This window comes from Phaenicophaeus curvirostris, chromosome 18 (genome assembly GCF_032191515.1).
Source record: "Phaenicophaeus curvirostris isolate KB17595 chromosome 18, BPBGC_Pcur_1.0, whole genome shotgun sequence".
Taxonomy (NCBI): domain Eukaryota; kingdom Metazoa; phylum Chordata; class Aves; order Cuculiformes; family Cuculidae; genus Phaenicophaeus; species Phaenicophaeus curvirostris.
Window position 1 is genome coordinate 9,980,836 of NC_091409.1, and position 25,805 is coordinate 10,006,640.

General features: G+C 53.2%; 2 protein-coding genes across 3 annotated transcripts; both read left to right on the forward strand.

Moving 5' to 3' along the window:
• Positions 1-16,035: 16,035 nt before the first annotated feature.
• On the forward strand, positions 16,036-22,340 carry CCN5 (cellular communication network factor 5). Of its 2 annotated transcripts, XM_069872073.1 has the most exons (5): positions 16,036-16,338; positions 18,619-18,835; positions 19,201-19,452; positions 19,633-19,826; positions 20,356-22,340. In XM_069872073.1, the coding sequence occupies exons 1-5, from the start codon at positions 16,051-16,053 to the stop codon at positions 20,377-20,379; spliced, it is 975 nt and encodes a 324-aa protein (XP_069728174.1). In that variant the 5' UTR covers positions 16,036-16,050; the 3' UTR covers positions 20,380-22,340. The 2 variants fall into 2 exon arrangements, with proteins under 2 accessions (XP_069728174.1, XP_069728173.1); XM_069872072.1 differs by having other exon boundaries at positions 19,633-22,340.
• A 1,769-nt stretch (positions 22,341-24,109) lies between these two features.
• On the forward strand, positions 24,110-25,476 carry LOC138728474 (P2Y purinoceptor 1-like). The gene has a single exon (XM_069871862.1). The coding sequence runs from the start codon at positions 24,110-24,112 to the stop codon at positions 25,163-25,165; it is 1,056 nt and encodes a 351-aa protein (XP_069727963.1). The 3' UTR covers positions 25,166-25,476.
• The last annotated feature ends 329 nt before the right edge of the window (positions 25,477-25,805 follow it).

The window sequence follows — 25,805 nt, forward strand, 5'->3', positions numbered from 1 at the left end:
CTGGATTAGACCTTGTGGGTCTGGCTCAGAGCATCCTGAGCTAGCAGCGCAGCCCATTGCGCTGGGACCAGCAGTGGAGGAAAATGTGCCAAGCCCCATATGGAATGACACCCCCCTGCAGCACTCCCCTCAAGGAAATTCCACTCCAAGCAGGCTGCTCAGCTCTTGCGTGGGGGTCATTGAGCAGAACAAGGCAGACACAGCTCCTAAGGCTGAGTGCAAGCCCAGCTGTGGCTCCATTCAAATCCATTTTTTGAAGGATAACCAGGAGACATGTGGGCTGACACCTCCAATTTTGGTCTCTGCAAGGCAGGGCTCAGGGGCTCCGGGCTTGTGCAGTTTTACACATGCACAAAGCTCAGTAACCTCAAACCCACAGTGCTTCCCCAGCTCTTCCTCTCATCATCAGGGGCTGCATTGGGAGCAGATTTCCATCCTCACAGGCCATTCCAGCCATGAAGGAGCTAGATCAGGTTTCACACCCTGTCCTTCCATGCTACCTTCCAAAAGTTGCAGAGTCACTGCATTGGGGCAGGGTGACAAGGGTCCCAAGTGAAACCTCTGGTCAGAGTGCTGCATGCACACCTGGCAGCTGTGACCATCAGGGACAAGCTTCTCCAGCACCAGAGGAGGCTCTGCATGCCCAGACTTTAGCTGCACGTGTTGCACCAGGCTCAGCTGCCCTCCAGCCCCCAGCATAAGCAGGTAATTAGATTAGAAGTGCTCGGCCAGACACTGTCACCCGGGCTACTAAAGGACAGAGAGGAACTGAGGACAGCACTTCTCACAAGGGCCATGATCCTGCAGGTCAGCACCATGTGCCCCATCTTCTCTGCAACAGCAAAAAGAGAGAAAGAAAGCGAGAATGCAAAACCTGACCTTCCTAGGGATACTTTGGAACAGAGCAGAATACAGCAGGGTAATGTTGCCTCCTTCAGGCTCTTTAGAATATCACAGTCTCAGCTCACAGGCAGGATGCAGTCACAGCAGAAAAACTCCAGCATCCTCAGGGTCCCCAGTATCCCCCGTACAGCTACTCTGCCCAGGGTAGGCATGGGAGCTCCCAGCTCTTGCTGAACCCCATGCCACATCTCACCACTCCGCAGGGTGTCACCTTCCAGAGCATGCTATTTTTTTTTTTATTTTTTTTTTTACACCTGCCCTGAGAGATCCACAGGTTCAGCTTTGTGCTTCTTCAGGAGTTTTAACCAAGCTCTCAGCCCTTCACGGCACAGTCTTTCAGGGTGTGACGGGGGGAACAAGGATGGGAGTGGGGCTGGTCAGTAGCTGCAGGGATGCAGAAGCTGCTGCATGGAAGAGGTCACATGCAGGGAGGTGCTGCCTGTAGGGCCCCCCAGTGCCACAGGGAAAGGACATCCCCTCCATCCAAACTCCCACCACATCAGGGATCTAATTCGTGCTCTGAGCAAGTCATCCTTCTCAAGCTGCAACATAGCAGTGCCAGAAATAAAGGGGATCCCTGCTCTTCTCAGCAGCATCCGTGGGCCAGGGCTAAGGAGCCTGTTGTCTCATACCTGTGCCTCCATCCCAGTCCAGGTCAGACGTTTGGATCAGTGCCCAAAGCCAGGTGTTGGGCCACCAAGGGCAGCAGCACAGACCCAGAGGTGGCAGCTAGGCTCAACCAAGAGCACAGGTCATAAGGGAATGTTATAGCAGCGAGACACGTTTCAGGTCAATCCAGGAGATCAGTCTATTCATCAGAGCTATGCTCAGGTCCAGAAGCACCGGGCAAGTCCATAGTGATGGGGCAGAGCTGATACCAAGCCAGAAAGGCAGGCAGCAGGCTGAGGTCAGGATCAAACATCCCATAGCCAGGCACTGCTGTAGCTAAGCCAAAATCCAACATAGCTCAGGAAGCTGAAACCCATAATACAGCTCAGGAGGACTTGGGCTGAGCTTAAATAGAGCTCATGGTGTGGGGCCAGGTGATGCTAGTCAGGGCCATTAAGGTCCATCAGTGTTTCCAGTGCTCTGACACTTCCAGTGACCCATCCTGCAGGGCAGAGCTGGGGGATTGCCCCCACTCCTTGACTAGCCTGACCCAGGGCACAGTGAGGCCCTAGTGGAGCCCTTAAACCTGGCCGATGGCAGGCTTTCTTCCTGGCATTAATCCATCCCTGCTACTGCTCCCCCCTGCCTGGAGTTGATTTTGAGTATTTTCATGCCTAGAGAGCAATAACTTAGGCTGTTCTCCCTGGTCCCAGCTCAAGGTTGCTACCCGAGGATGCTCAGATCCACCCACCTTGCTGCACCAGAGAGGGTCTGGCTGACCCCAAACCAAGGGGCACAGCACTCGCACGTGGGGTCCCAGGAGATGTTTACTCCTCAAACTGGGCTTGCAGACAGACCACCAGTAGAAATATCAACACTAGAGGCTATTGCACCAGGTGCTATTAAAAAGAAAAGTAGCAGGAAGAGGGAGAAAGGCAGGTGAAGGGGAGAAGAAGCAGAGGAACAGCCAGATGCTCTCACCTATCTCCCCAGTGCTACAGGCACCCTGCCTGGTTGCTGCCCCAGGGAAAGGCGGCTGTGAGCCCCAGGGCAGACTGGACACAGCCCCTGCTCCAGCAAAAGATGTTTGAAGACAAAGTGATCCTCACTGTGTTGAGCTGGAAATTTCTGGAGACGCTTTAACTCATCTAATCCAGGGCCCTGACCCAATTAATATTCTATAGGATCTCCTGGAGCTCTTGTTTTGTTCAGTTCTTGGCTTCAAGGGCTGCAGAAGAAATTGAAAACAGGTTATTGGGAAGAAAACAGCTTCAATTTTTAGACAGCTGTCTCTGGTGAAGCTGGCTTCACTTCCAATCATTCCGCAGGCGTGATGCAAGTCTGGCTATAAAAAGTTTTTCCCCAGTGGCAGCAGAAAAACTTTGCTTAAAAGCAAAAGGTAAATACCCAGGAATGGTGCTGAGCAAAGAAAGAACAGGGTCTGCCTGCGAGACTGCTGGCCCTGCTCCCACCTCCAGCACCCACGGGCGCGATGCGATGACAAACCTGTGCAGCACTTGGAGAAGGGGCTTGGGGAGGCACAGGGGGGTGCAGGCTGGGGAGCAGGGCGAGGGTTTGGGGGTACGAGGGGCAGTCAGGGGTGCTGGGAGGCAGAGTGGGGGTGCCAAGGGTGAGGGCGGGGTGCTGGGGATGGTCAGGGGAGCCGGGGGATCAGGGTAGGGGTGCCCCCAGTGTGAGGATGCCGGGGGGCAGTCAGGGGGTGCCAAGGGGTGGTCAGGGGTTCTGAGAGGACAGCCAGGATGTTGAGGGTCTGTCAGGGTGCTGGGGGGCAGTCAGGGATGCTGGGGGCAGGATGGGGGTGATGGGGGGGCAGTCAGGGGTGCTGGGGTGCAGGGTGGGGGTGCTGGGGGGCAGTCAAGGAGGCCGGGGAAGGAATGCTGGAGGGAGATCCGGGGCCAGGCGTGCAGTCCCTCACCTTCGCCGGGAAGAGCTGGAGCAGAGCGGCCACGAGAGGGAGGCAGAGCCCGTGAGCTGCCGCGGGGCTGCGGGGCTGGGGGCTGCTGCAAGTTCTGGGGGCTGCAGAGCTTAGGGGCTGCAGAGCTTAGGGGCTGCAGGGCTGGGGGCTGCAGAGCTGAGGGGCTGCAGGACCAGGGGTCTTCGGGGCTGGGGGCTGTGGGGCTGTGGGCTGCAGGGCCAGGGATGTTTTGGGGCTGGGGGCTGCAGGACGAGGGGATTTGTAGGGCTGAGGGATGCTGCAAGGTCTGGTGGCTTTGGAGCTGGGGGTCTGCAGAGCGGGGGGTCTGAAGGGCTAGGGGGATGCAGGGCTTGGGGCTGCAGGGCTGGGGGCTGCAGGGCTGGAGGCTGCAGGACCAGGGGGGCTGCAGGGCTTGGGGCTGGGGGCTGCAGGACCTAGGGGGCTGCCGGACCAGGGGTGCTTCGGGGCTGTGGGCTGTGGTGCTGGGAGCTGCAGGACTGGGGTGCTTTGGAGCTGGGGGCTGCAGGGCTGGGAGCTGCTGCAAGGTCTGGTGGCTGTGGAGCTTGGGGGCTGCAGAGCTGGGGGGCTGCAGTATCACCACGTCTCTCCCCAGACCACAGCCCCAGTCCCCCCAGAGCTGGGGCGATATGGGACGATGGGCCCCGATTCATCAGGGAAGCGCATGAGCTGTGGGAAGGCCAGCCACTTCCAGTGGTCCCTGGGAGAGATTGCTGCCCACCACCCCAGGCACCTTCGTTTTGCCTGCTAGGGCTGGCTGGGGAAAAGGATGAATATTTGAATACACAAGTTATGGCTGAAGTCCTTAAGGGCTGTTTTCTCCAGCGGTGTCAGCCCAGATGCTGAGGCTGTGTCCTAGTCCCTGTTCACGCTGAAGATAGCAGTTGTGGATGGGATATCTTGCAGGTCAGCAGCCAGATGGGGTGGAGGAGAAAGCCTGGGAAGTCTCTGCAGTTCAGCTCCCACATGTAAATCAAGAGCAGTCAACCTGCGGTGACTTACAGAGGGGGCTGTGCGCTTACAATGGGCTGTCAGTCCCCATGCCTGTCTGTCCATCCTCTGTCAATGGTTTTGGTTCAGCCACAGTTAACACCATGACAGGTTGCTGCTCAGCACCAGCTGGGGCCAGGATCCCATTCACACCATGGTTTGGTGTGAGTTTGGTGCCCAAATCAGCCCTGAAAGCACAGTCAGCGAGCCCCCAGTGAAACCCCATCAGCAGAGGAGTGTCCTGTTAGTAGCTGGTCTGATCCTCTAGCCCAGGACATTGTCACCCTCTGCAAAGCAATAGCCCCTTTGGATACTGCTGACACGCCACTGCTGAAAGACCCAAACATTCACTGACAGCAAAGAGCTTGCGGGATAGAGGGACCAAACATGCCTGGCAGGAAAGAGGCAGCCAAAAAGCAGCAGAAGAGGTGAGCTGGCAACCAGGGGCCAGGGCTGTGCCAGGGAAGCAGCTGGAGCTGGGAAGGAAACTCAGGGAAGCTTCTTGTGGAGGTGGTTTTAAAATCACATCATGCCAGGTTGAAGCGCAGATTTTCCAGTGACACACAGGAGAACCGGCTCTGTGATACCAAAGTGACCCAGAGAGCGAGTTTAAACACCGTGTGTCTAGCTAATCAAAGACTTTTGAAAGAACAGCCTGTGGTCAACCTGGTAAGTTACCACCGCATGGAATACAACAACTTGCAAAAATCAGCCTTTTGAAGGATGCTGTACAAGGGTGGTACCTGCAGCACAGCAGAGTAAGTCCCCCTTCCCACTCCCAGCTTCAGCACTTTCCAGACCATCTTCCTACAATGCAGCATTTTGTGTGCTGTAATCCATCCATACACACGCTCGCCTCTCATCCCCTGTCAGGACTTACTCTCCTGAGGCACCTAGAGCTGAGTCTGTAATAAATGAGGCAGCAGCCTCCATCCAAGACACGTGCACCCCAGGTTGCTCTCCTGAAAAATGAGTGCCTACCTTTTCATCTGAACACCTGCAGCAGGCAGGCAGCTGTGCTGACCTGGAGTGTGGTATCACCTCCTGAATGAAAGGCACGTTGCTGTTCAAACACTGTCTCCTGCTGCACTCCAGTGTTTTTCTTTTCCTTGTACAGGGCAGGTAGCTGCTCCTGCATCCTGATTCCTGGAGCTCAGGGTGCCCTGGTGCAGTTCAGTGCTGTCCCAGCAAGTGCGAATCCATCAGCCTCTGATATTGAGGTGTTGAACTTGCTCTCTAAGGAGCTGGTGCAAGAGTGGAAATGAAATCTTCCCAATGCACTGATGGAGGCTGGGAGGGAGCCCTGGGAAATGGCACGTGCAGGGCATGGTGGAAGGATGTGCTCCTATCCAGCCATAGGCATCTGGGGAAATGTCTTCAATGGGAGAGGTGGAAAAGGAGGGATTTTGCATAGGGCTCTTCTGGTAGCAAACCAGCAGATCCAGCCTTGAGCACAAGCACAGCTCTGCCAGACACAGGAGGGAGAGCAACAGCAGTGCTTGGAGCTGAGTCGTGTCACTGAGACACTTGGGAAAGTCAGGAGAGTGACTGGAGCCAGGACATGGGGTGCAAGAGGGTGACAGCACTCCTAGAGACACCCAGTGAGAGGTCCCCAGCAGCCAAGTCAGTGCCGGGTCCCACTGCAGCCTGGAGCCTGCAGGATCAGCTGCCCAAGGTGGGGAGCTGCCAGCGATGCACGGGGGAGCATGGCCCTGCTTGGGGAAGCAGGAGCCAAGGCCAAACCCACCTGGCTTGGCTTTGCAAGCTGCCAAGATCTTTTTTGTTGAATTTATTTACACCCAGATCCCCAGAACACAGACACAGGCAAGAAAGTGAGAGCTGAAAGCAAACAGGAAAAAGGCAGGTTCCCTTGATTTCTATTTTTAACACTGCAAAAAACATTGGTGTCATTATATTTAGAAAAAAAAATATTCTGAGCGTTTCCTGTCTCCCCTTTCAATACCTTCAGCTATTTCCTTGCAGATGTTTCCAGGGGCCAGGGCTCAGAGGCAGGAGAACAGAGGCTGGGCTCTCACCCCACAGACCAGCCCAAGGAGGGGAAGGTCCTGGGAGAAGAATGTTGGCTTGAAGCAGGAGCCCGTGGCCCTGCATGGGGACGAGGAGGACAGCCAGGCTGTGGAGGACGTAGCCAGATCCAAACAGAAGCTGCACGTTACCACAGAACCTTCATGCTGTGTCTCCATAAGCTGTAGCACCTTTGGTGCCATCAAAGGTGGCATAAAGGTGAGCGTGGGGTTAGGGAGAGAGGCTGCAGCAGCCAAGGCTGGACGCATGGCTCTGCCCTGCTGTGAGGACCCAGGGATAAGCAGGGCATCCCTGGGACAAGCTGCAGGACAAGGGGGCTGCTCTGCAGCAGGGGTTGCACCACCACTCTCCTCTCACATCCAGTGCCACCTCTGTGATGGGGATCACACGTGAGACCAGTGAACAGTGGCAGCAGCAACGGAGATCTTAAAGCCAGGCTTGCATACAGAAGATGTCTAGTGTCTCTTGGAGCCAGAGCCTCTGCAGCTGCTGCTTCTTCACTTGCAGGTACCAGCCTGGCTCAGCTTCACCTGCGTGGCTCGGAGGATCTTCCTCTTCACTTTGACAGCTCTCGGCTCATTGCCTCACACTCAAGGACTGTGGTTTGCGAAGTGTTTGCATTTAATTCTCATACAATCAATCCAGAGCATGTTTTGTGCATGGCAGGCCAGCAGAGAGGCTTTGCCTGCGCAGGCAGCAGACCACATCTCAGCAGGACCAAGAGATGGAAAGAAAACTGGGGTTTGAATGCGGTCAGCTTCTGGCAGTGGAGAACGAAGCCAGATGCTGGGGAAATAAATGGCTCTCCTAATCCCAAACACACTGCGCTAGATGTGGTTTCCAGCAAAATCACAGCACAGGGAGACCAGGATTTCTCCATGTGGCCTAGGGAGCTCCCTACCCCAGGAAGAAGATGTAGATAATGTCATAAATGTGCATGCAAGGCCACCAAAAGCACTTCAAAACATCTCCTCCAGCCTAGGTCAATTAGCAAGGGCTGTACGTATGTGTTGCCCCATGCACACGCAACCCTCCGTGCTCTAAGTCACTGCCTTGGCAGTACCTGTAAGAGATGTTGTCCTTTACTGGGCTCTGGGCTCAGCCAGTGCAAGGAGAGCAGATGTCTGTCCTGGCCAATGTAGTGAGCTTCTGGGCTATTTTCCTTCCTGGAGTTTGGTCTACAAAAGGAGGTGTCTTGGGAGATGCTCCCTAGGGGATCTGGCTGGCTCCAAACTAGAGGAAAGCTCTGGGACAAGATAAGCCATGGGTCAGGCTGCCACTGCTGGCCCTGGGCAACCAGCTGCAGAGTCCTGTTGGTCAAACACTCCTTTTTTATATCTCCTTTCCCTGCAGCAGATGGAAACCCAACCTCAAAGGGTCTTGATTTAAGGATTACATGAAGAATACCTTGCAATTCCCAGTAGAGCCCAGTCCAGCCCAGTTCCTAGTACAGCTGAGGGCAGGAGGCAGTCCTGCTGCAGCTCCACCACGAGCTGCTGGGCTTTTTTCCCAGAGTGGAGGCTACGTCCACAGGTGGGAGCCTTGCTCTGGTGACCCCCAGCAGGAGCTCCTGCTATTTTCTGACTGGAGCTGCAGGGATCTGGGCTGCTGTCAAGACACACATGGATTTCACAACACCTTCCTGCTTGCTCTGATGAGACATTTCTGCAGATGGTCCCAGAGGTCTTTGGCCACCTCAGCAAGGCAGCAATGCTCGGTGGGCTCCTCTTACCCCAGATTGTCTAAGCTTTCAAAGAGAGCTCACCAGCAGGCTCCTTGGAGGAGTTGTTCCCGGTTGGATTCAGGGAAGTGCTGATCTCTGTGCCAGAAACAGAACTGGACCAGTTATGCAAGCAGAAAAGGCAATTCGTGGCAAAGGGGACCAGCCCAGAATGAGCAGATGCTGATCCAGAACCTGACACGTCCCAGTGAGTCACGAGTCATGGACAGGCTTTTTTTTTTTTTTCCTTTCTTCCCCCCCTTTTTTAAAGAAATTCTTCAAAAATCTTTAGTCAGGAAAGGAAAATTTTCCAGAACACTCTCCCTTCCCATGGCTGGAGAGCAGGGACTCTACACAGGCAGGGCTTGCACAGTTGAAAACCAACAGAGTTCCATTGAATAAGAACTGGTGAGTTTTCCTGCAAGTGCTAATCAAGTGTCTTGGGGGAGTGAGGTGGCATGGCTGTAACTTGCAGCCTTACCCAGCCAGGTGAAGATGAAAATGTCACCACAGAGGATGGAGACATCACCTTGTTTGATGAGCAGTGGCATCATGGAGCCTGCAGAGTAGCTCAAGCAGGAAGATGAAGCACCCATCACTCCATCTCCTCCTCCCACCGTGGTGCTGGGGCGTGGGCAGCTCCCAGCCCAGGGGCTCTCCTCATCATCTTCTCCAAATTTTGTCCTTCTGCCATCCTAGTGTCTGGGGAGAGCTCCTGAGAAGGACCTCGGGTGATGGGACACTTTCATGGTGGGGTTTTCCTGTCTCCCTGGGGAACAGTGGGACAAAAATGAAATTGTCACAGCCTTCCTCCTTCCTTTTCTGAATTCAGTGTGGAAAACACCAGTTCGTGGGAGACCTCGATGCCCCAGAACACTATCCCTTAGCCTCTGCTTGCTGTCGCAGGAGGAAATCCCTGCTATCTCCAGATGGCCACAGGCACCAGCTCCATGGGGACTTGCTGCAGGGGATGTCCCAGGCTGTGCCTCCTCTTCTAGATCTGCTTTTGTGGGTGCGATTCCCAAAGATACAGCCATGCCCTTGAGGAAGAAGCATCTCTTCTGTGCAGACTGACACCACGCTTGACACATCTCAAGCTCAGCCAGCGTGAGGTTGGAGGACACCATCCCCTCCAGCTCCCTCCCTGCAGTCCTGCAGGTCTCCAGTCCCTCCCCAGGGCCCGTGCAGAGCCCCTGCCTGGGCTGTGCTGGGTGCCAGGCCACTAAAACTTCTCCGTACTCTAAGAGGGCCAGTCTTGGCTCTTGCTTTGTGGTCAGAGCACAAAAGAAGCCCCGCCAAGCTGGCTGGTTGCTTTTAATTAGGCTTGGGACCTGCGTGAGGCAGCCGCCTCCCTGTTCCTTCATGGGGGATTCTCATTTAGGGGCCACCAGCTTGCAATTTGCAAGTTGTGACTCTCCCACCTCCCACGGCAGCCGGTCAGTGGGCAGCCCGACAGCCAGGAGAGAGCTGGCCCAGCCAGACACCTTTTACAAATCATTCTGCATAGCTCACATTCTCGGCCGGTTTATGAGTGTTTCAGCTCCTCATATTGATCAGGGCTGGAGCCGAAGTAATTACGTTCATCAGAAATAATTTCCCTTGATTTTGAGTCATACTTGAGCTGGCGCCCACCTCCTCTGCTCACCCTTCGACGCAGGCAGCTCTCTGCTCACTGGTACATACTTTCCAGGCGACATCGTTGCTTTCATAACCATTGTGAGACTGAGAGGTTTGTTTTCCTCAACTGGATCCCACACACACTCTAAAGGTTTCGGTCATGTCTTTATTGATTTGGCTGGGGATGTGGACTAGAGGAGATGGTTTATGGGAAGTGCATGCTTGGGACATGTCTCCAGATGTCTCTGGTGTCGGGAAGTGGAGTTTGAGGGGTGTGTTGAGGGCCGGGGATCCTTCTGCATTGCTGGTTTCAGCCTTTGTAGTCTTACTCTGGAGTGGAGAGCAAGCCCAGCACTTGTTTTACTCTCATGGGCAGACATAGGAAGTGGGACTCATTCCCAAAGCCTTCTGCATGAGCCCTGAGAACTAGCAGCAGGTCCTTTGCTAGCTGGTCTTGGGTGGTGGCTGGACATTTTGGCTTTTTAAGTGCTGTGTGTGAACCAAACACTAGTGCAAGTCAAGTGAACTGGCAGCTCCTCAGTCTTCCCCAGACCAGCCAACTGCTGAGCTCTCCTAATGTGCCCAATGTCTCTGCTGAAAGCCCCTTCCCTGCATGGACTAAACTCCTACCAGTCAACAAGGGCATTAAGGAGTGCCTGCTGCACAAGGGCTCTGGGCAGGTACCACCAACAACCAGAGGCTTGCAAGAAAGATGTGCAGAGCATCCACTGGAGATATGCCAGCCAAGGAGGGTTAATTTTGCCCCAGGTCACTGTTCCTTCCCCAGTACCATCCTGTCCCAACACCTTCACCCTCCCTTCCCTGCACACAGTCCCAGCATCCTGAATCCATCAACACCTTGGGCTGTTCTGGCTCTCAGTGCTCCTGCTGATGGTGAGCCAAGGCCAGCTCTGGGGATGTGAAGGGCTGTGACGCTGGGAACAGACAAAAATCATGTTTCCCAAGCCTCTCCCAGCATCACCTACTTTTCAGGCACAACGCTAGCTGCTGCCTGGCTGCAGCACTTGCATTCTCAAATGCCTTCATCGAGCAGAGCTGGTTGCAATTACCAGGTGTGTTTGGTGAGACCTAAAGGCATCACTGGCTGCACCTCAGTGCACGCCTCAATCTGCAGCCTATTTGATGCTGCAAGGGACATGGCAGCTGCTTGGGAACACATAGCACACTTGAGCAAGACAAGAATGAAGGAACAACACGGTCTATTTTAGCTTGAAACCACAAGAAAAACAGAGATAGTCAAAAAGAATGAGCAATTTGATCAGGAAGCATGAGTTAGCCATGCAGCTCCATAGAAAACACCAAGGGCCTGTCAGTAACCACACAAGGTCAAGATCCTGGGTTTATATCTTGTCTGAAAGACAAAATTCTAGTGAGATTTTTAAAAATAAATTTATGTTTGATGATGTTTGATACCAAAAATAAACTCTCAGAGGATCACAATGTTTGATACATGATGTTTTCTGACGCTGTTTTCCGAATAATAGTGGAAAGATTCATTTGGCTGAAGTTTCCATCCAGGCTTTGTTTTATAAAAGTCTTACTCTTTGGGTTATCTGAATGTTTAACTTAGGGGGACAATTATGAATTGCTCTCATCTGGACTATGGCAAAAAATCCCACACAGAATGACTGCCCAGGGTTTGATACATCTATCAAGAAAAAGTGTTGTCCTTTCACAACATCTGACATAAAGCTGGACTGCACTAATGAGAAACCCTTAGTGTGAATGATGAGATCTCACTACACTTTTGGCTAAGCGAGGTTGTGATAATCCATTTGCTCCCTGTCTAATCTCTCCGCTTCTTCCTCTTGGCAATGTCAGACTTTGAGACCAGAATCAGCACTGACTTCCATTTATCAACCCTTCCTCCTAATGAAACCTGCTTAAAAGTGCCTGGAAGATGCCATCCCACATCACTCCCTATCCAAAAGACTCTTCCTCCTTGGGTGAGGGCAATGCCTGGCTGTTGCTCATTCCTTCACTGGCCTCACCATGGTGGCTGGGAGCTTGGAGGGGTCAACTGGCCTCAGATGAAGCCGAAGTTCTCTGATGTAGTTGCCTGACCATCAGAAACTGGACGGCAGCCCTGAATTCTTTTCTCACAAGTCACTTGGACTGGAACCAGATGGTAAATACTTTCAGTCTCTCCTAGCCTGGGTCTGGGATGGAAGCAGTGACTTCAAGGTAAAAGATTTCCTGGCCCATCCTTCATCCCTCGGGGTGGCCAATCCTCCCAGCCCAGCCCCACTCTCCAGTTAAGGTGCGAGAACCAGAGGGAATAAAAAAGGCCAGACAGGAATGGAAATGGCCATCACTACCTCTCTTAGATCTTGCTATTTGAAACTGGAGCTGGATTCCTTCTGGGAAGGAAACAACTTTCCTATCCTGCCAAAAACAAAGGTATTTCAAAGTTTCTCAAAGCCGGGGTGTTTCCAGAAGTCTCATGAAAAACAGCCAGCAGCCAACCCAGAGTCACCGACAGCTGAGGAAGACCTGAGATGCCTCCTTTTCATTTAAAGGCTCTTGGCTCTTCCAAGCTGGGTATCTGTCCAGCTCTCCCACAAGTGCTGTCCACACCCCATGCACAGACCTGCTAGCCCGCAGCATGGGTTTGAGCCAGGGGTACCCAAAAGCAAAGGGAACATCCTCCTCCTCAAGGTATGGAGAACGTCTCACCCTAGACCCGTGATTTAACTGTTGATATGAAGAGGAACAGAGCCAGCAAGGACCCAAGACAGCCTAGGTTCTCCCCAGCAGAGATGAACATCCAGACCCTGGTCTGACTTCAGGAGCATGTTCAATAAACACCATGGAGTAAAGAAGGAGAGAGTCTCCAGCAAAGGAAAGGGATGGAGGGAGAATACAGTCTATATCCATCACAGATGGATGCAATTTCAGCTAAGCAGGGTGCACAAATGAGAGCCTTGCAGTGTTATTCACGATGGCACGTTAAATGGCACAGACATGAAAAAAAAAAACAAACAGCTGTCTAAAATGTAAATTCACTGGGTAAGTTCCTTCATTCCTATAGAAACAGCAGAGCTTGCCAGCGGCTAACTCAAAGGAGATGGATTCAGATCCCTGTATCAACTATTTTCTTGCACAACTGACCACAAAAGAAAAAAAAAGAAATTACAACCCCCAAAAATCCTGACAATAATACCATGGAAACTGCAGAGCACAACATATGGACTTAATTACTAGCTATGAAATCACACATATGGTACAGAACACATATGGGGTACATGCTCCAGAGGGGAAGGGTTATAACGGAGTATTTATAAAATGAACTGCTAATGTGCTGCTCTCGTGCCGCTTTGCAAATCAAAGCCTGTGCAAGGGCTGTATTGCTTTACCAGGCTCTGCCTGCAGTCCCTGCCCCCCTCAGCACGGCTACCAGGGTGGGCACATGGGACACTGAGAGCCTGGAGAAGGGAAGCTCAAGACGATGTCACACATGGGAAAGCCTCCTTGGGAAGGCAGAGCCATGGGAGACTTTGTAGGGATCCATCTGGCTCCTCTGGGCAACCGTAAAATGCAGTGATTTGCGATGCCATCTGAGGGATGGGCAGTTGGCTGGGGGTGAGATGGTGGGTTTGGCCCCTATGTGGCTGCTCGACGACTCGGTGCCGTGGTTCTCTGTCCCTGCTTGGGCCCTACTGATTTCCTAGTGATGTCAGAACATCACAGTCTGACCTTACTGCAATGAAATCTCAATCACAGAATCATAGAATCACCAGGTTGGAAAAGACCCATCAGATCATCAAGTCCAACCATTCCCATCAAACACTAAACCATGTCCCTCAGCACCTCATCCACCCGTCCCTTAAACCCCTCCAGGGAAGGTGACTCAACCCCCTCCCTGGGCAGCCTCTGCCAGTGCCCAATGACCCTTTCTGGGAAAAATGTTTTCCTAATGTTCAGCCTAAACCTCCCCTGGTGGAGCTTGAGGCCATTCCCTCTTGTCCTGTCCCCTGTCACTTGGGAGAAGAGCCCAGCTCCCTCCTCTCCACAACCTCCTTTTAGGCATCAGCTAGCGGGGGGAAGCAATGTCCACTCTTGTCCCAAGCTGAAGAACAGGGTAAAGAAGGGGCTCCCACCCCAAATAGCTGAACCTGAGCCCTAGCCCACAGAGGGGAGCCACACTGCCCCCCAGGGCTTCACCCAGGGTTGTTGGCTGCTCACTGAGGATGACGAGAGGTTTTTATTTCCCCTACCAGCATTGTCATCTGGTTTCTAACTGGGAAATGAAGTCATGCCCATTAATCAGGAGTCCTAATAAACACAAGCCTGGAATAATTAATTGAACTCCCCATCCGCCTGCGGCAAGGCTGGATCGGTGCTTTGGCTGCTCTAGAGCCGTGGCTGATACAGGCACCGCAGCCACCTCTGGGATGTCTAGCTGGGCTGCAGCCTCTGAAATGTGTGGCCAGTGGGAGGGCATCAGCTCTGGGGAGTGGAGCGGAAAAAGGCAGCATGGCATGCGCCTCCAGCCTTGGCATCGAACCTTCCGGCTTGTAAGAACCCATCAGTAGTGCCTGAACCACTCTGACAGAGAGGATGGAGCAATGCTCGGTCCTCAGGCCACCCCTGTGATGGGCACATTTGCATCTGGGCAGGGCTTGGGCCATGCAGGGAGCTGGGGCTTCAATGTGAGTGCCAGGAGAAGTGACAGCCGCCCTTGGAAGGTGGCTTGTTATTTCCACAAGCTGCCATGACCTCGTTAACAGGCTGATTGCAGCTAACGAAGCAAAACCACCCAGCTCCTCCTGTGTGTTTGCCAACACATATAATGTAAGATGCAGAGCAGCAGTTCCCATTGTGCCTACAAGAAATAGAGGGTCTGTGCACAGCTGCCAGGATCCACTGCTTTGGGTCAAGGTGAGAGCCATGCTCCCCGCCCCCAGACCACGTCCTGCAGGCAAGGGAGTGGAGGACACAGCCTGGGGGGAGCTGCAGGACATCCCGCACCTTACCTGGCATTCCCCTCAATCTCTGGACTCACAAGTTCCCCTTCTTACCCCTTGTGATAAGATCTAGGCACAGGAACATGGAGAAGGGACTTGGTTTCCCGAAGGTGTTGAGATGTTTTTTCACAGAAAGGGTGATTGGGCAGTGGCAGAGGCTGCCCAGGGAGGGGGTTGAGTCACCTTCCCTGGAGGGGTTTAAGGGACGGGTGGACGCGGCGCTGAGGGGCATGGTTTAGTGTTTGATAGGGATGGTTGGACTCGATGATCTGATGGGTCTTTTCCAACCTGGTGATTCTATGATTCTATGTCTACTTTTTTCTTTCAAAAAAAAAAAGAGCCATCCCATACTGCACAGACACAGCAGCTGCAAGGAAAGCTTGCGAAGGACAGGCTGAAAAGCAATAAAAGCTTGGGAGGCAAAACCTCAGCACCCACTCCTCTTCCCTGAAAACGGATTTTAAATTCTCACCGTTGCTTAAACCAATCATATTTTTTCAGGAGCTGAGCTGGGGTTTACAAGGCTTGAATTCAGCAGCGCTCTGGCAAGGACCATGCTGCAGCCCTCTCTGCCTTGCATACCAGGGCAATGCAACACCATGTGCATCCGACACCCACCACTGCAGCACCAGCACCTCCCGGGGCAGCCCCAGCCCCGTGCAGGATGGGGGATGCTGTAGCACCCCACCACCACAGCAAATTCCTTTCCTGCTCTTGCTGTGCCAGAGAAATCGAGAGGCAGGGGCACTTCTACTGCCTGGAGAGCTCGCCTGGCAAACTGCTGCAACCCCAGTTGCTGGGAATCAAAACCAAGCCACACACTGTCCTCAGTGATGAAGAGACACAATCCTGCCCTTGACTTCAGGACTCTGCACAGTGTGGGCAACTCACCTCTGTCCCACAGCCCGCCAGGCGCTGTGCTTAGCATGAGTGTGTCCCCAGCAACTGCACAGTTGTGGCTTTGTCCCAGAGTGGATGGTGGCAGGGATAGCCCTGCCGAATGCTTTAAAACCCAGGAGGAAGATGTCAGCTCTGTCTGGGCAGACCTTAATCAGTAACAAGAGGAATTGACTTTCCTTCCTGGATGCAGCTAGCAGCAAGGAGACAGTTCACCCCACCAACCTGGCTCCCCAGCCCCTCTCTTGTGCTCCCTGGGGAGAGCATCCCTTTCCTTTGCTTGCTGTCTCAGCAGAGAGCACATTCTCACCTTGAAGGGAGTGGAAATGGCAGCTGGAATGTGGGCTGGAAAAAAAAAGAGAAAGGGAAAAAAAAAAGAAAATCTTGAGGCTTGTCCAAACCTGCTCATGTTTATATTGGAGCCTGTGAGTGACATCAGAGAGGGAGAGTATAAACACCAGCAGGACCTACTCGGGGCTTTAAAACCTGCAAACACGCCACTGCCTCCAAACTGCCCAGGGGGTGATGTGCTGAAGTGGCAGGGGGAGAGCAGCATGAGGCTCCAGCTGGAGAAGCAGCTCCTCTTCCTCTCCTTCCTCTGCATCCTCTGTAAGGTAAGGGAGACGGGGCCCTGGGGCAGCTTTAGCCTTATTTCGGGGAGCACCCGGTTCTTGCAAAGTGAGATGCAGGGAGGAATGGGGTGTTAGCCTGGTGGCTAACGCCGGCTGGCAGAGAGGCTGTGTTCCTGCAGTCCCACAGGGACAGACCTATGGTTGGGAGAGACATTTGCAATTAAGCAGCAGGGTCTTAACATCCATGGGCCAAAGTTGTTGTGCAAGTCCACGGAGCACGCAGGAATGACAGCAATGCACTCTTGTTTGCTTGCCCATGGCTCCAGCTCTCCCGCACCCAGGGCTGTGGTATGTATCCCCGACAGCGAGCGAGCAGCAGCTCAGCGGTAGCGGCTCCTGCAAACTCCTTGGTCCCTGCCCAGGCTCCTGAGGCAGGGGGCCAAGCGGCGAGCCCCAGCCTCAGCATTCTTCAGCTCTCCCTCCCCTCCCTGGGATGCTCATGCAAAGCCAATGCCTCCAACAGAATTTGGATTGTTGTAGTGATTTTATTTTTTTCTCTTGGCCTCTGCGTGAAAATAGTTGCCTGTGCAGAGAGCAAGGAATCTGAACAGTTTGGGGTATCTCATCTCCAAGTGCTTGAATCCTAATGCAGACCTGCAAGCAGGGACATCGTGGCAGTGTGGTGAATATTTGACTCCTTTCCCAGACAGTTAAGATAGCAGCCACATTGTCATCTAAAGACAAGTTAATTACAAGGAGCCAGGGAAATAGATTAATGGAGTTGGCTTGGCTAATCTTTCTAAAACATTGATTTGTAACAGCAACCTCCTGAAAGATGAAAAATGCCCTTGGCTGCCTGGGTAAGCTGTGAGAGAGAATTGATTGCTGCCCCAGGTGCTCATGAGTGCCTGGAGAGTAACCAAGGGCCCTTGTGCCCCCAGCCCAAACCTGGCCACCATAGCCAGTCCTTTGGTCCCTGTGTGAACGTCTCTCTTGTTGCTGCCACAGTAATAATACTGCTCATTGATAAAACTACAATAAGACCCAGGTCACTCAGCCCATTTCAGACATATTTTATCTCCTGGCACTGGCATTTCTACAGACCCATGAAAGAACATCTAAATTACTGCAAATGGGGACCAGGGAGCACACCTTCTGTGCCTAACTGGTCATGTCAGGTCTGAAGCTACTGGGAGAAACTAAAAGAGAAAGAGAAACGGTATCTAAAATCCCATCCATCTGAACCCATCAATCTCCTGGCAGTCTCAGCAGAGACATCAGTATCTGGACCAGCACGGGGCTGAGTTGTTTGGTTGCACATTTTCTGAACTGCTGTCTGCGTTGCACGTGCTGGCTGTGGGGCAAGCAGAGCAGCAGGGCTGTCAGAGAGTGGGTCAGAGCTGCTGCGAGGGGCTCACACGTACACACACTGTTAGCCCAGTACAGGCAAAGAATTCACTTCCAAACTGCAGGACCAAATCCCTTGGCTTCAGGCCCTACCTGCAACAGCCCCCTCAGATACGACAGGATGGCAGCGCAAGCGCTGCCTGCAGAAGTTTTTTGTGCCAGGGTAATTGTGCAACCAGAATGAGCTATGGTTATCAAGACCTGTGTTCAGTTTTGGGCTCCTCACTACAAGAAAGACATTGAGCTGCTGGAGCGCATCCAGAGAAAGGGAATGGAGCTGGGGAGGGGTCTGGAGCCCAGGGGTTCTGGGAGCAGCTGAGGAACCTGGGGCTGTTTAGCCTGGAGCAGAGAAGACCTCATTGCTCTTTGCAGCTCCTGGAAAGGAGGTTGGAGCAAGTCAGGTGCTGGTCTGTTTTTCCAAGTAACAAGTGATATGATGAGAGGAAATGGCCTCAAGTTGCACCAGAGGAGGTTTAAACTGGATATTAGGAAATATTATTTCACTGAAAGCAAGGACAGGAACCGGCTGCCCAGGGAAGTGATTGAGTCACCATCTCTGGAGGTATTTAAAAGACACGTGGATGTGATGCTTAGGGACATGGTTCAGTGGTGGAGTTGGCAGTGCTAGGTTTATGGCTGGACTTGATGATCTTAAAGGCCTTTTCCAACCTAAACAATCTGATGATTCTATGTTCCCATCCTTGGAGTGTTGAGCATCCCTGATTCTCCCTGGTTTCCATGGAGGACAACAGCTTTCCAGGCTGCTTCGCCGTGTTCTCAAGGACTTTCAGAACCTCCCTCCAACCAAAAATCTGCTCACATGACCGAGAAAGGATTACCTGGCTGTCGCAGAGAAATAGCAGCCATTAACCAAAAAACACCTTCATTGAACCAGTGCTGGCTTTGCCTCTGCAGGTGTGTGCGCAGCTGTGCCGGAGACCATGCTACTGCCCCTGGGTGCCACCGCGCTGCCCCCGCGGGTCCCCGCTGGTCCTGGATGGCTGTGGCTGCTGCAAGATCTGTGCCCGGCGCCTGGGAGAGCCCTGTGATTTCCTCCACGTCTGCGACCAGAGCCAGGGCCTCGTCTGCGACTACAGTGCAGCGCCCACAGGGACAGGAGCCACCTGCAACTGTGAGTTCCCTGCCGGCGATGCCCCCAACCCAGCGCACACCCTGACTCCAGCTGGGGCCCAGCCAGCTCCAAGCATCCCTTGCATCCCTCACTTCTTTCAGGGAAGCTGTTAAGGCTCCAAAAGCAGCTTAACTAGTGAGGTGTTGCTTGGAAAGTAGAGAGAGATGGTGAGGAGAGGAGGTAGAGAAGAGGGGGAGGCTGGGCAATGCACATGCTGCTGCAAACCCACGTCCACCCCACAAACCTCTCAGTCACTTCTGTCATCCTCAGTTCAGTCCTGTTGTGTCAGCCCCACCAATTCCCTCCCCTGCCATCCACATCTCTGTCATTTTGTCCCTAATGGGCTCCCTGGCTGTTGTTTGCAGTTGAAGACACCGAGGAGGGCTGTGAGGTGAATGGCCAGGTCTATAAAGATGGGGAGGTTTTCCAGCCCAGCTGCAAGCTCCAGTGTCGTTGCCTGGATGGGGGTTTCACCTGCATCCCGCTCTGCCAGGAGGATGTCCGGCTGCCCACCCCAGACTGCCCGAACCCACGGCGCGTGGAGGTCCCGGGGAAGTGCTGCCCTGAGTGGATCTGTGAGGCCAGGGACCAGCACCTCCTTCGGGCTGCTGGGACAGGTAAGATGTAGAACATGCCATACAGGTCTCTAGAGATGGTCTCTTCACTCCAGACCATGAACACCAACAGGAGACACCTCGTCTCTCCACCATGCCGGGCTCTGCCTGCAGCACCCACAGTGGCTGTTGCACAGTGCCTGGCTCCAACTACTTTTTCTCCCCTCATCTCTCTTCCTCCAGCCCCTGCGGTAGTGTCCCCGTCACTGCCATACCCCTGCCAGGAGTGGGGCACGCAGTGGAGCGCCTGCTCGGTCACCTGTGGCGTGGGCTTTTCTACTCGCGTCTCCAACCAGAACCGCTACTGCAGGCTGGAGACCCAGAGGCGGCTCTGCATGGCCAGACCCTGCCCGGCTCTGTCAGCAGCTTCCCCGGTGGTAAGTGAGAGCCTCAGTGAAGCTGGTGCCTCTGAGCAACAGGTTTTATTGAGAGAGGGAAGTGCCAGCCCACGCGAGCCACTGGAGCCCCAGTTACCTGTGGGCAACCCATGAGCCCTCCCCAGCCATGACCTGAGCATGTCTCAGGGACAGATAAACCACCTCCTGAAACTGCACCTGGAAAACAGTCGATGGCAGGTGCAGACCTGGATTTTGGGATCTCTGCATATCTGAATCTGAGAGCACTGTGGATCCCGCATAACCCTGAGACACACAGGTGGGCTCGACCTGCCCCTGTGATCAGAGATGCTCCTGGCTGACTCCCTGGGTACCCTGGCTCCACAGTGCCCCTTTAATTAGCCTGGCACAGCCTCCAGTGTGGACACAGTGCAAAAACTCCCTTGCTTGCAGGCAGATAGTACTTTCTGGGGCCAGGTACCTGCACTGCCACATGCTCCTGCTCTCTACGTGTGGGGGACATGCCACCATCCCCTCCACCTCCCCATCACTCTCCACTCTGCCTTTCCAGAGGGGAAGAGGAGGACGCTGGTAGCTGTGCCTACCCCAGTTTCATCCCAGAGCAAACACCTCGTCCTGGCAAAGAGTCTGGCACAAGCCCATGGCACTGTGGTTTTGGTGGAGATAGAGGACTCATCTCTTCAGAACTGGGGAAGAACTGATGGACTTTGGCTGCAAAGGAGGGTGGAAATAGAGAACAAGATCCCTGTGTCACCCAGCACCTGCCCTCTCTGGGCACCCCACTGCCCCAGACAGGGTTACTGGGCAGCATCACAGAGTTTCTTAAGTGGAATGAAAGAGGAAACAGGGAAACCCTGCCTCAAGCATAAATCCACATGAGAAATCAAGAACTGGTCATTTCCCAGAGCAGCGGGGCTTTTGGAGAGGTGATGCTTCTCCTCCACCACATCACGCATGCAGAGGGCTGTGAGAGAGACTGTCTCCAGTAGCTGGAAGCCCAAATCTGCAGGGGGAACCCTCACACCCTGCCTCCCTGGGGAAGGAGCAGGTACATTGGGCTGCAGAGCACAAGTCTCTGCTGTGCCAGGCTGAGCAGCTCCACCATTCACGAGCTCAGCCATCCCACGACATCCACCCTGGCAGCTGCCTTCCTGGGCATAGGCAGAGCAGTCCTCCTGATGGCAGCTCTAATTCACCTTCCTCGCATCTCTCCAGAATAAACATGAACCTTCCTGCTCTGCCTGGCCTCCTCCTCTCCAAAGCGCTAGCGGTTTGGCAGGGCTGCAGTGAGCGAGGAGCTCAGACACAGGAGACATCGCTCTGCAGCACCAGACATACCGCCTGCCATCCAAGCACATACCCTGCGAGCCAAGGCCAAAAGGAAAACAGTAAAAAGAGAAAACAAATCACAAAGATGAGTAGGGGCCGTCTCCCGACAGGCTGGAGCTGGTCGAGCTATGTGAGAGTCAGCGCAGGAGAGTTGCTTGGCAGCTCTGCCTTTACTTTCTCACAGCAATAATCCTTCTGGATGATTGAAAAATGAAACCCAAATGCCCTCTAACGGCCTCACGCAAGCATGCAGAGAGAACATACGTCCCACAGCAGGACAAGAAGGACGATTGGAAAGGAGCAGCGGTTTAGATGACACGTCCAGGTGAGATCTGGACAGTTTAGAATGCATATTCATGGAACTGAAAATAAAGATGTGGTCACGTAAGTGTGGAGCTTGCGTGGGCTTGTCTGTGCGGGATGAACCCTCCTGCTCATGGCCAGCTTGGCTGCTGCTAGAAAAGCCTGACCCGGGGTGGGGAAGACTGGAGGCACCTTAGTGCCGGCTGCTTAGAATAAGAAAACCAAAAAAGAAAGAAAATGTGAGTCCAAGCACCCAAACCATTATTACAGTGTATTATATCCTGGATTAAATTCTGCTCCTTTCCTTTTATAGAATCATAGAATCACCAGGTTGGAAGAGACCCACCGGATCATCGAGTCCAACCATTCCTACCAAACACTAAACCATGTCCTTTAGCACCTCAACCATGCACCTTAGCACCTCAACCCTTAGCACCTTTTACCCAGTCATGGACTACATCCACTCAGCCAACGGGACCAACCGTGGCCATAGCAGGGGAGATTTAGGGGTGCAGGGGCAAAAAAATGAGTGGCAGGGGGAACATCCCTCTCCTGCCCAGGGGAAAGACTCCCTGCAAGCAGCAGGAAAGGCAGCAGGGCCAAGGCAGCTACTCATCTGCTCTCCTAGCCACTATAACTATTGAAAATAAAAGTCAAGGATGCTTTTTAGTCACCTCTTTTGGGGAAAAAACTATTAAAAAATTCTCACTGCTCCTGCAGAAAACACTGCTTACAAAGAGAATTATTTATTGTGATCATCTGGCGCTCTGCCTGAATACAAATCACTAATACAGTTTGACACGGGGGACGTGGTTAATCTCTGGCAGGCAGCAGATTACAGAATGAACATAGCCTGATCTGTAACTTTTGTTGACTTTTTTCACCTCTGTGACGGCTGCACCAGTGACACAGAATCATAGAATGGTTTGGGTCAGAAGGAACCTGAAAGCCCACCCAGTTTCAATCCCCCTGCAAAGAGCAGGGACACCTCCCACTGGATCAGGTTGCTCAAAGCTTCATCCAACCTGGCCTCAAACACCTCCAGGGATGGGGCAGCCACCACTTCATGTAAACTTAAAACCACAATGCTCTTTGACTGACATGAATAAGACATTCTGTGTACTGAAAATCCTGGTTTTAAGCCAGTTCTTGTTTGAGCACGTTGGGACACAGCTACCAAGGCCGGGTCAGCTGCTGGCAGGGAGCGCTGCCAGGGCTCTCGCTGCCTCCCAAATCCTGCCCTGTCACCTCTAGGTGATGGCAAAATTCAAAAGGCCACTTTTTAAGCAGCAACCTGTAATTCTCATCTCAAATAAAAATGACTCAATGCACCTCTGCTATAATTTTCTCTTTTTTTTTTCCCCTTCAAAATGTCATTTCTCCCTGATTCACTAAGCAGAAAAGATCTGAATAATGAATTAATGAATCCAAATAATTCAGAGTTATTTTTCACTAAGAATACAGGGAAATCAACTCTTGCAGTTTGATTGCCAGTCTCACAATATTTGCTGTTGCCTCTAAAGGATTGCTACCCTGGAAACATGTAGTTATTTGAGGATCACATTTATTGCAGCCTCTGACGCAGTGGGTCCTAAGCTTTGCCTGCTCTTGTGGGGTGGCAGATAAATAGTCTGCGTCCACAGATAATTATGGTCACCCATAAAGATAAAAAACCAAAACCCCAACCAGAAGACAACTCACCTCTGTCCTCAAGGCATCCTGCCACATCTACACCCACAAATGGCATGTGATTTGACAATCCTTTTCCCAAGCCAGTGGTGAGCAACACATCACAGCTCATGGCAGGGCAAGTGTGTGCAGCTGAAGGAGAAACTCCATGCGTAAACAACGTGCATCAGAATTTCTTTTCCAAGCCATTCTCTGGTGATTGTACTGATGACTTGTAAAAGCGTGGAGTTGGCTGAGAAAGGGCTGGATGAGCCCCTCATTAAAGCTAAACATTGTCACACGCCTCCCTGAGCACAAGAGTGCAGTGCTCAATAAAAAATAGTAGATCATAGAATCATAGAATCACCAGGTTGGAAAAGACCCATCGGATCATCGAGTCCAACCATTCCATCAATCACTAAACCACGTCCCTCAGCACCTCATCCACCCGTCCTTTAAACCCCTCCAGGGAAGGTGACTCAACCCCCTCCCTGGGCAGCCTCTGCCAGTGCCCAATGACCCTTTCTGTGAAAAGCTTTTTCCTAATGTCCAGCCTGAACCTCCCCTGGTGGAGCTTGAGTGAGTGGAAGTGAGGGGTACAGGCTTCCAGCTCCTGGTCTGTAAGGATGAGGGGGTTGCTCCTCACTCCGAGAGGAAAAGAACAGAAGTAGGCTGAAAGATTTGGACCTCATCAGCAGGCATCTTCTGCTGTCTCTGAGGCAGAGCCGTCCTCCTGCCTCCCTGCCCCCTTCCTCCAGCTCCCTCCCAGCACGCAAAGCTTCCAAAATAGCTGGGGCTTGCGTGTCCCTGGCGCTCGGCTCAAAATATCTCAAGTAGGCTGGCGGCAGGCACTGCGAGCGCAGTGGAAGCTGCCGGAAACTGAGGATCTCCACTGAGGCAGCCCTCCCCACGTCCTCCGGCGGAGAGCCCTGTGCCCCAAACACCCCACTGCCAGGACCGGCTCTGGGCACAGCACAACCAGAGCCACCTCACCCCTGCGACCGATGGCCGGGGAGGCTCTTGTCCCCTGGCCCGGCAACGGCAGCGGAGCTCTCTGCCCCGTGGACACCACCTTTGCCCAGCGCTTCTTGCCTGCCGTCTACCTTGTGGTGACACCCCTGGGGCTGGTGGGGAACGGGCTGGGGCTGTGGCACCTCTGCAGCGGGCGCCGGTCGGTCCCCAGCCATCCCCTCGCCCTGCTGGTGGGCAACCTGGGGCTGGCTGACCTGCTGTACGTCAGCACGCTGCCCTTCCTCGTTAGCTACTACCTGCGGGGCAGAGTGTGGCTCTTCGGGCATGGCTGGTGTCGTATCACCCGGGGCCTCTTCCACCTCAACCTCTACGCCAGCATCGGCTTCCTCACCTGCATCAGCGTCCACCGCTACCTGGGCATCGTGCATCCGCTGAAAGCACGGGGCAGGTGCCAAGGGGCAACCTCTTCGGTGTGGCTCAGCGCGATGGTCTGGGTGTGGGTCATCATGCAGGTAGCTCCTGATTTCGCCTTCAGCAAGATGGACAACACAGGGATGCAGTGTCACGACACAACGGGACATGAGAAGCTGGGTGTTTACTTGCTGTACACCGTGGCCATCTCTGTGACTGGGTTCATCATCCCGTTCCTCATCATCATCGGATGCTACTGTCATGTAGTTGTGGTGCTTTGCAGGAATGACACCATGGACCTCAGCCTCAGGAGAAGAAGCATCAGACTGGTGATTCTTGTGATGGTCCTTTTCTCCATCTGCTTCCTCCCTTACCACATCTTCAGAAACCTCAACTTGTTGTCTCGAAGCTGGCAGCTCCAAGGGTTCTGCACACAGGCTTTAAAGAACATCTACGTTTCCTACCAGGTGACCCGGGGTCTGGCCAGCTTCAACAGTGCCCTCAACCCTCTGCTCTACATGATGACCAGTGAAGACTGCATGTCACGTATGAGGACTACCTGCCAAAAAGCCAGCCAGTCTCTGGGGTCCTCCTTCAGGAAGAAAACATCTTGCCAGGTTGATGAGAAGACGACGAACATCATTCTTTGTGAGGAGGAGGCTTCTGATGAGCTCTGAGGTACCCAACACCCCCTCCAAAGGATGCACCACTTCGGTTTGCACTTGTCCCCTTCTCAGGAACACCGTGATGCCTGTTTTGCAGAGAGATGGTGACTGCAGCATTACCATTTCCAATCTCACACAAGGTATAGACAGGACTGCCAGCATCAGAGAGCAAACTAGGACCAGGTTTGAGAACAAATCTGTTCAACCCAACCATTTTGCCTACAGTACACCTGGAGCTGGAAAGAGATGAACGTTGAGTTTCCTCCGGTCCTGAAGTCCAGCCTCCAGTGCAGTGGTACAAGCTGTTTAACATCCCCCTTGGTTCCCTGGCCACTCAAAGAGCTGCTCAGTGAGTGAGGAATGGGGGGAACAATGCCTTGTCCCCACCACTGAATGCCCTCTCCACCACTGGACAGAGATTTAAGACAGGATTCTCCCCTTCACCCAAGGAGAGGGCAATGGTAATTAAATACTTGCATCACGAGACAATTGAGAGGGTGAATTTTTATAAGAGGGAAGTGCTTTGGAAATGGAAATATTCATAAAAATATCAAGTTTTAAATACATGACTAAGCTGTGCCAGTTCCTAGGTTCGTTGTTCCTGGGTGACTGAGCTGCTTCAGGATCTGTGTTTTCCTCTCCTGCCCACCCC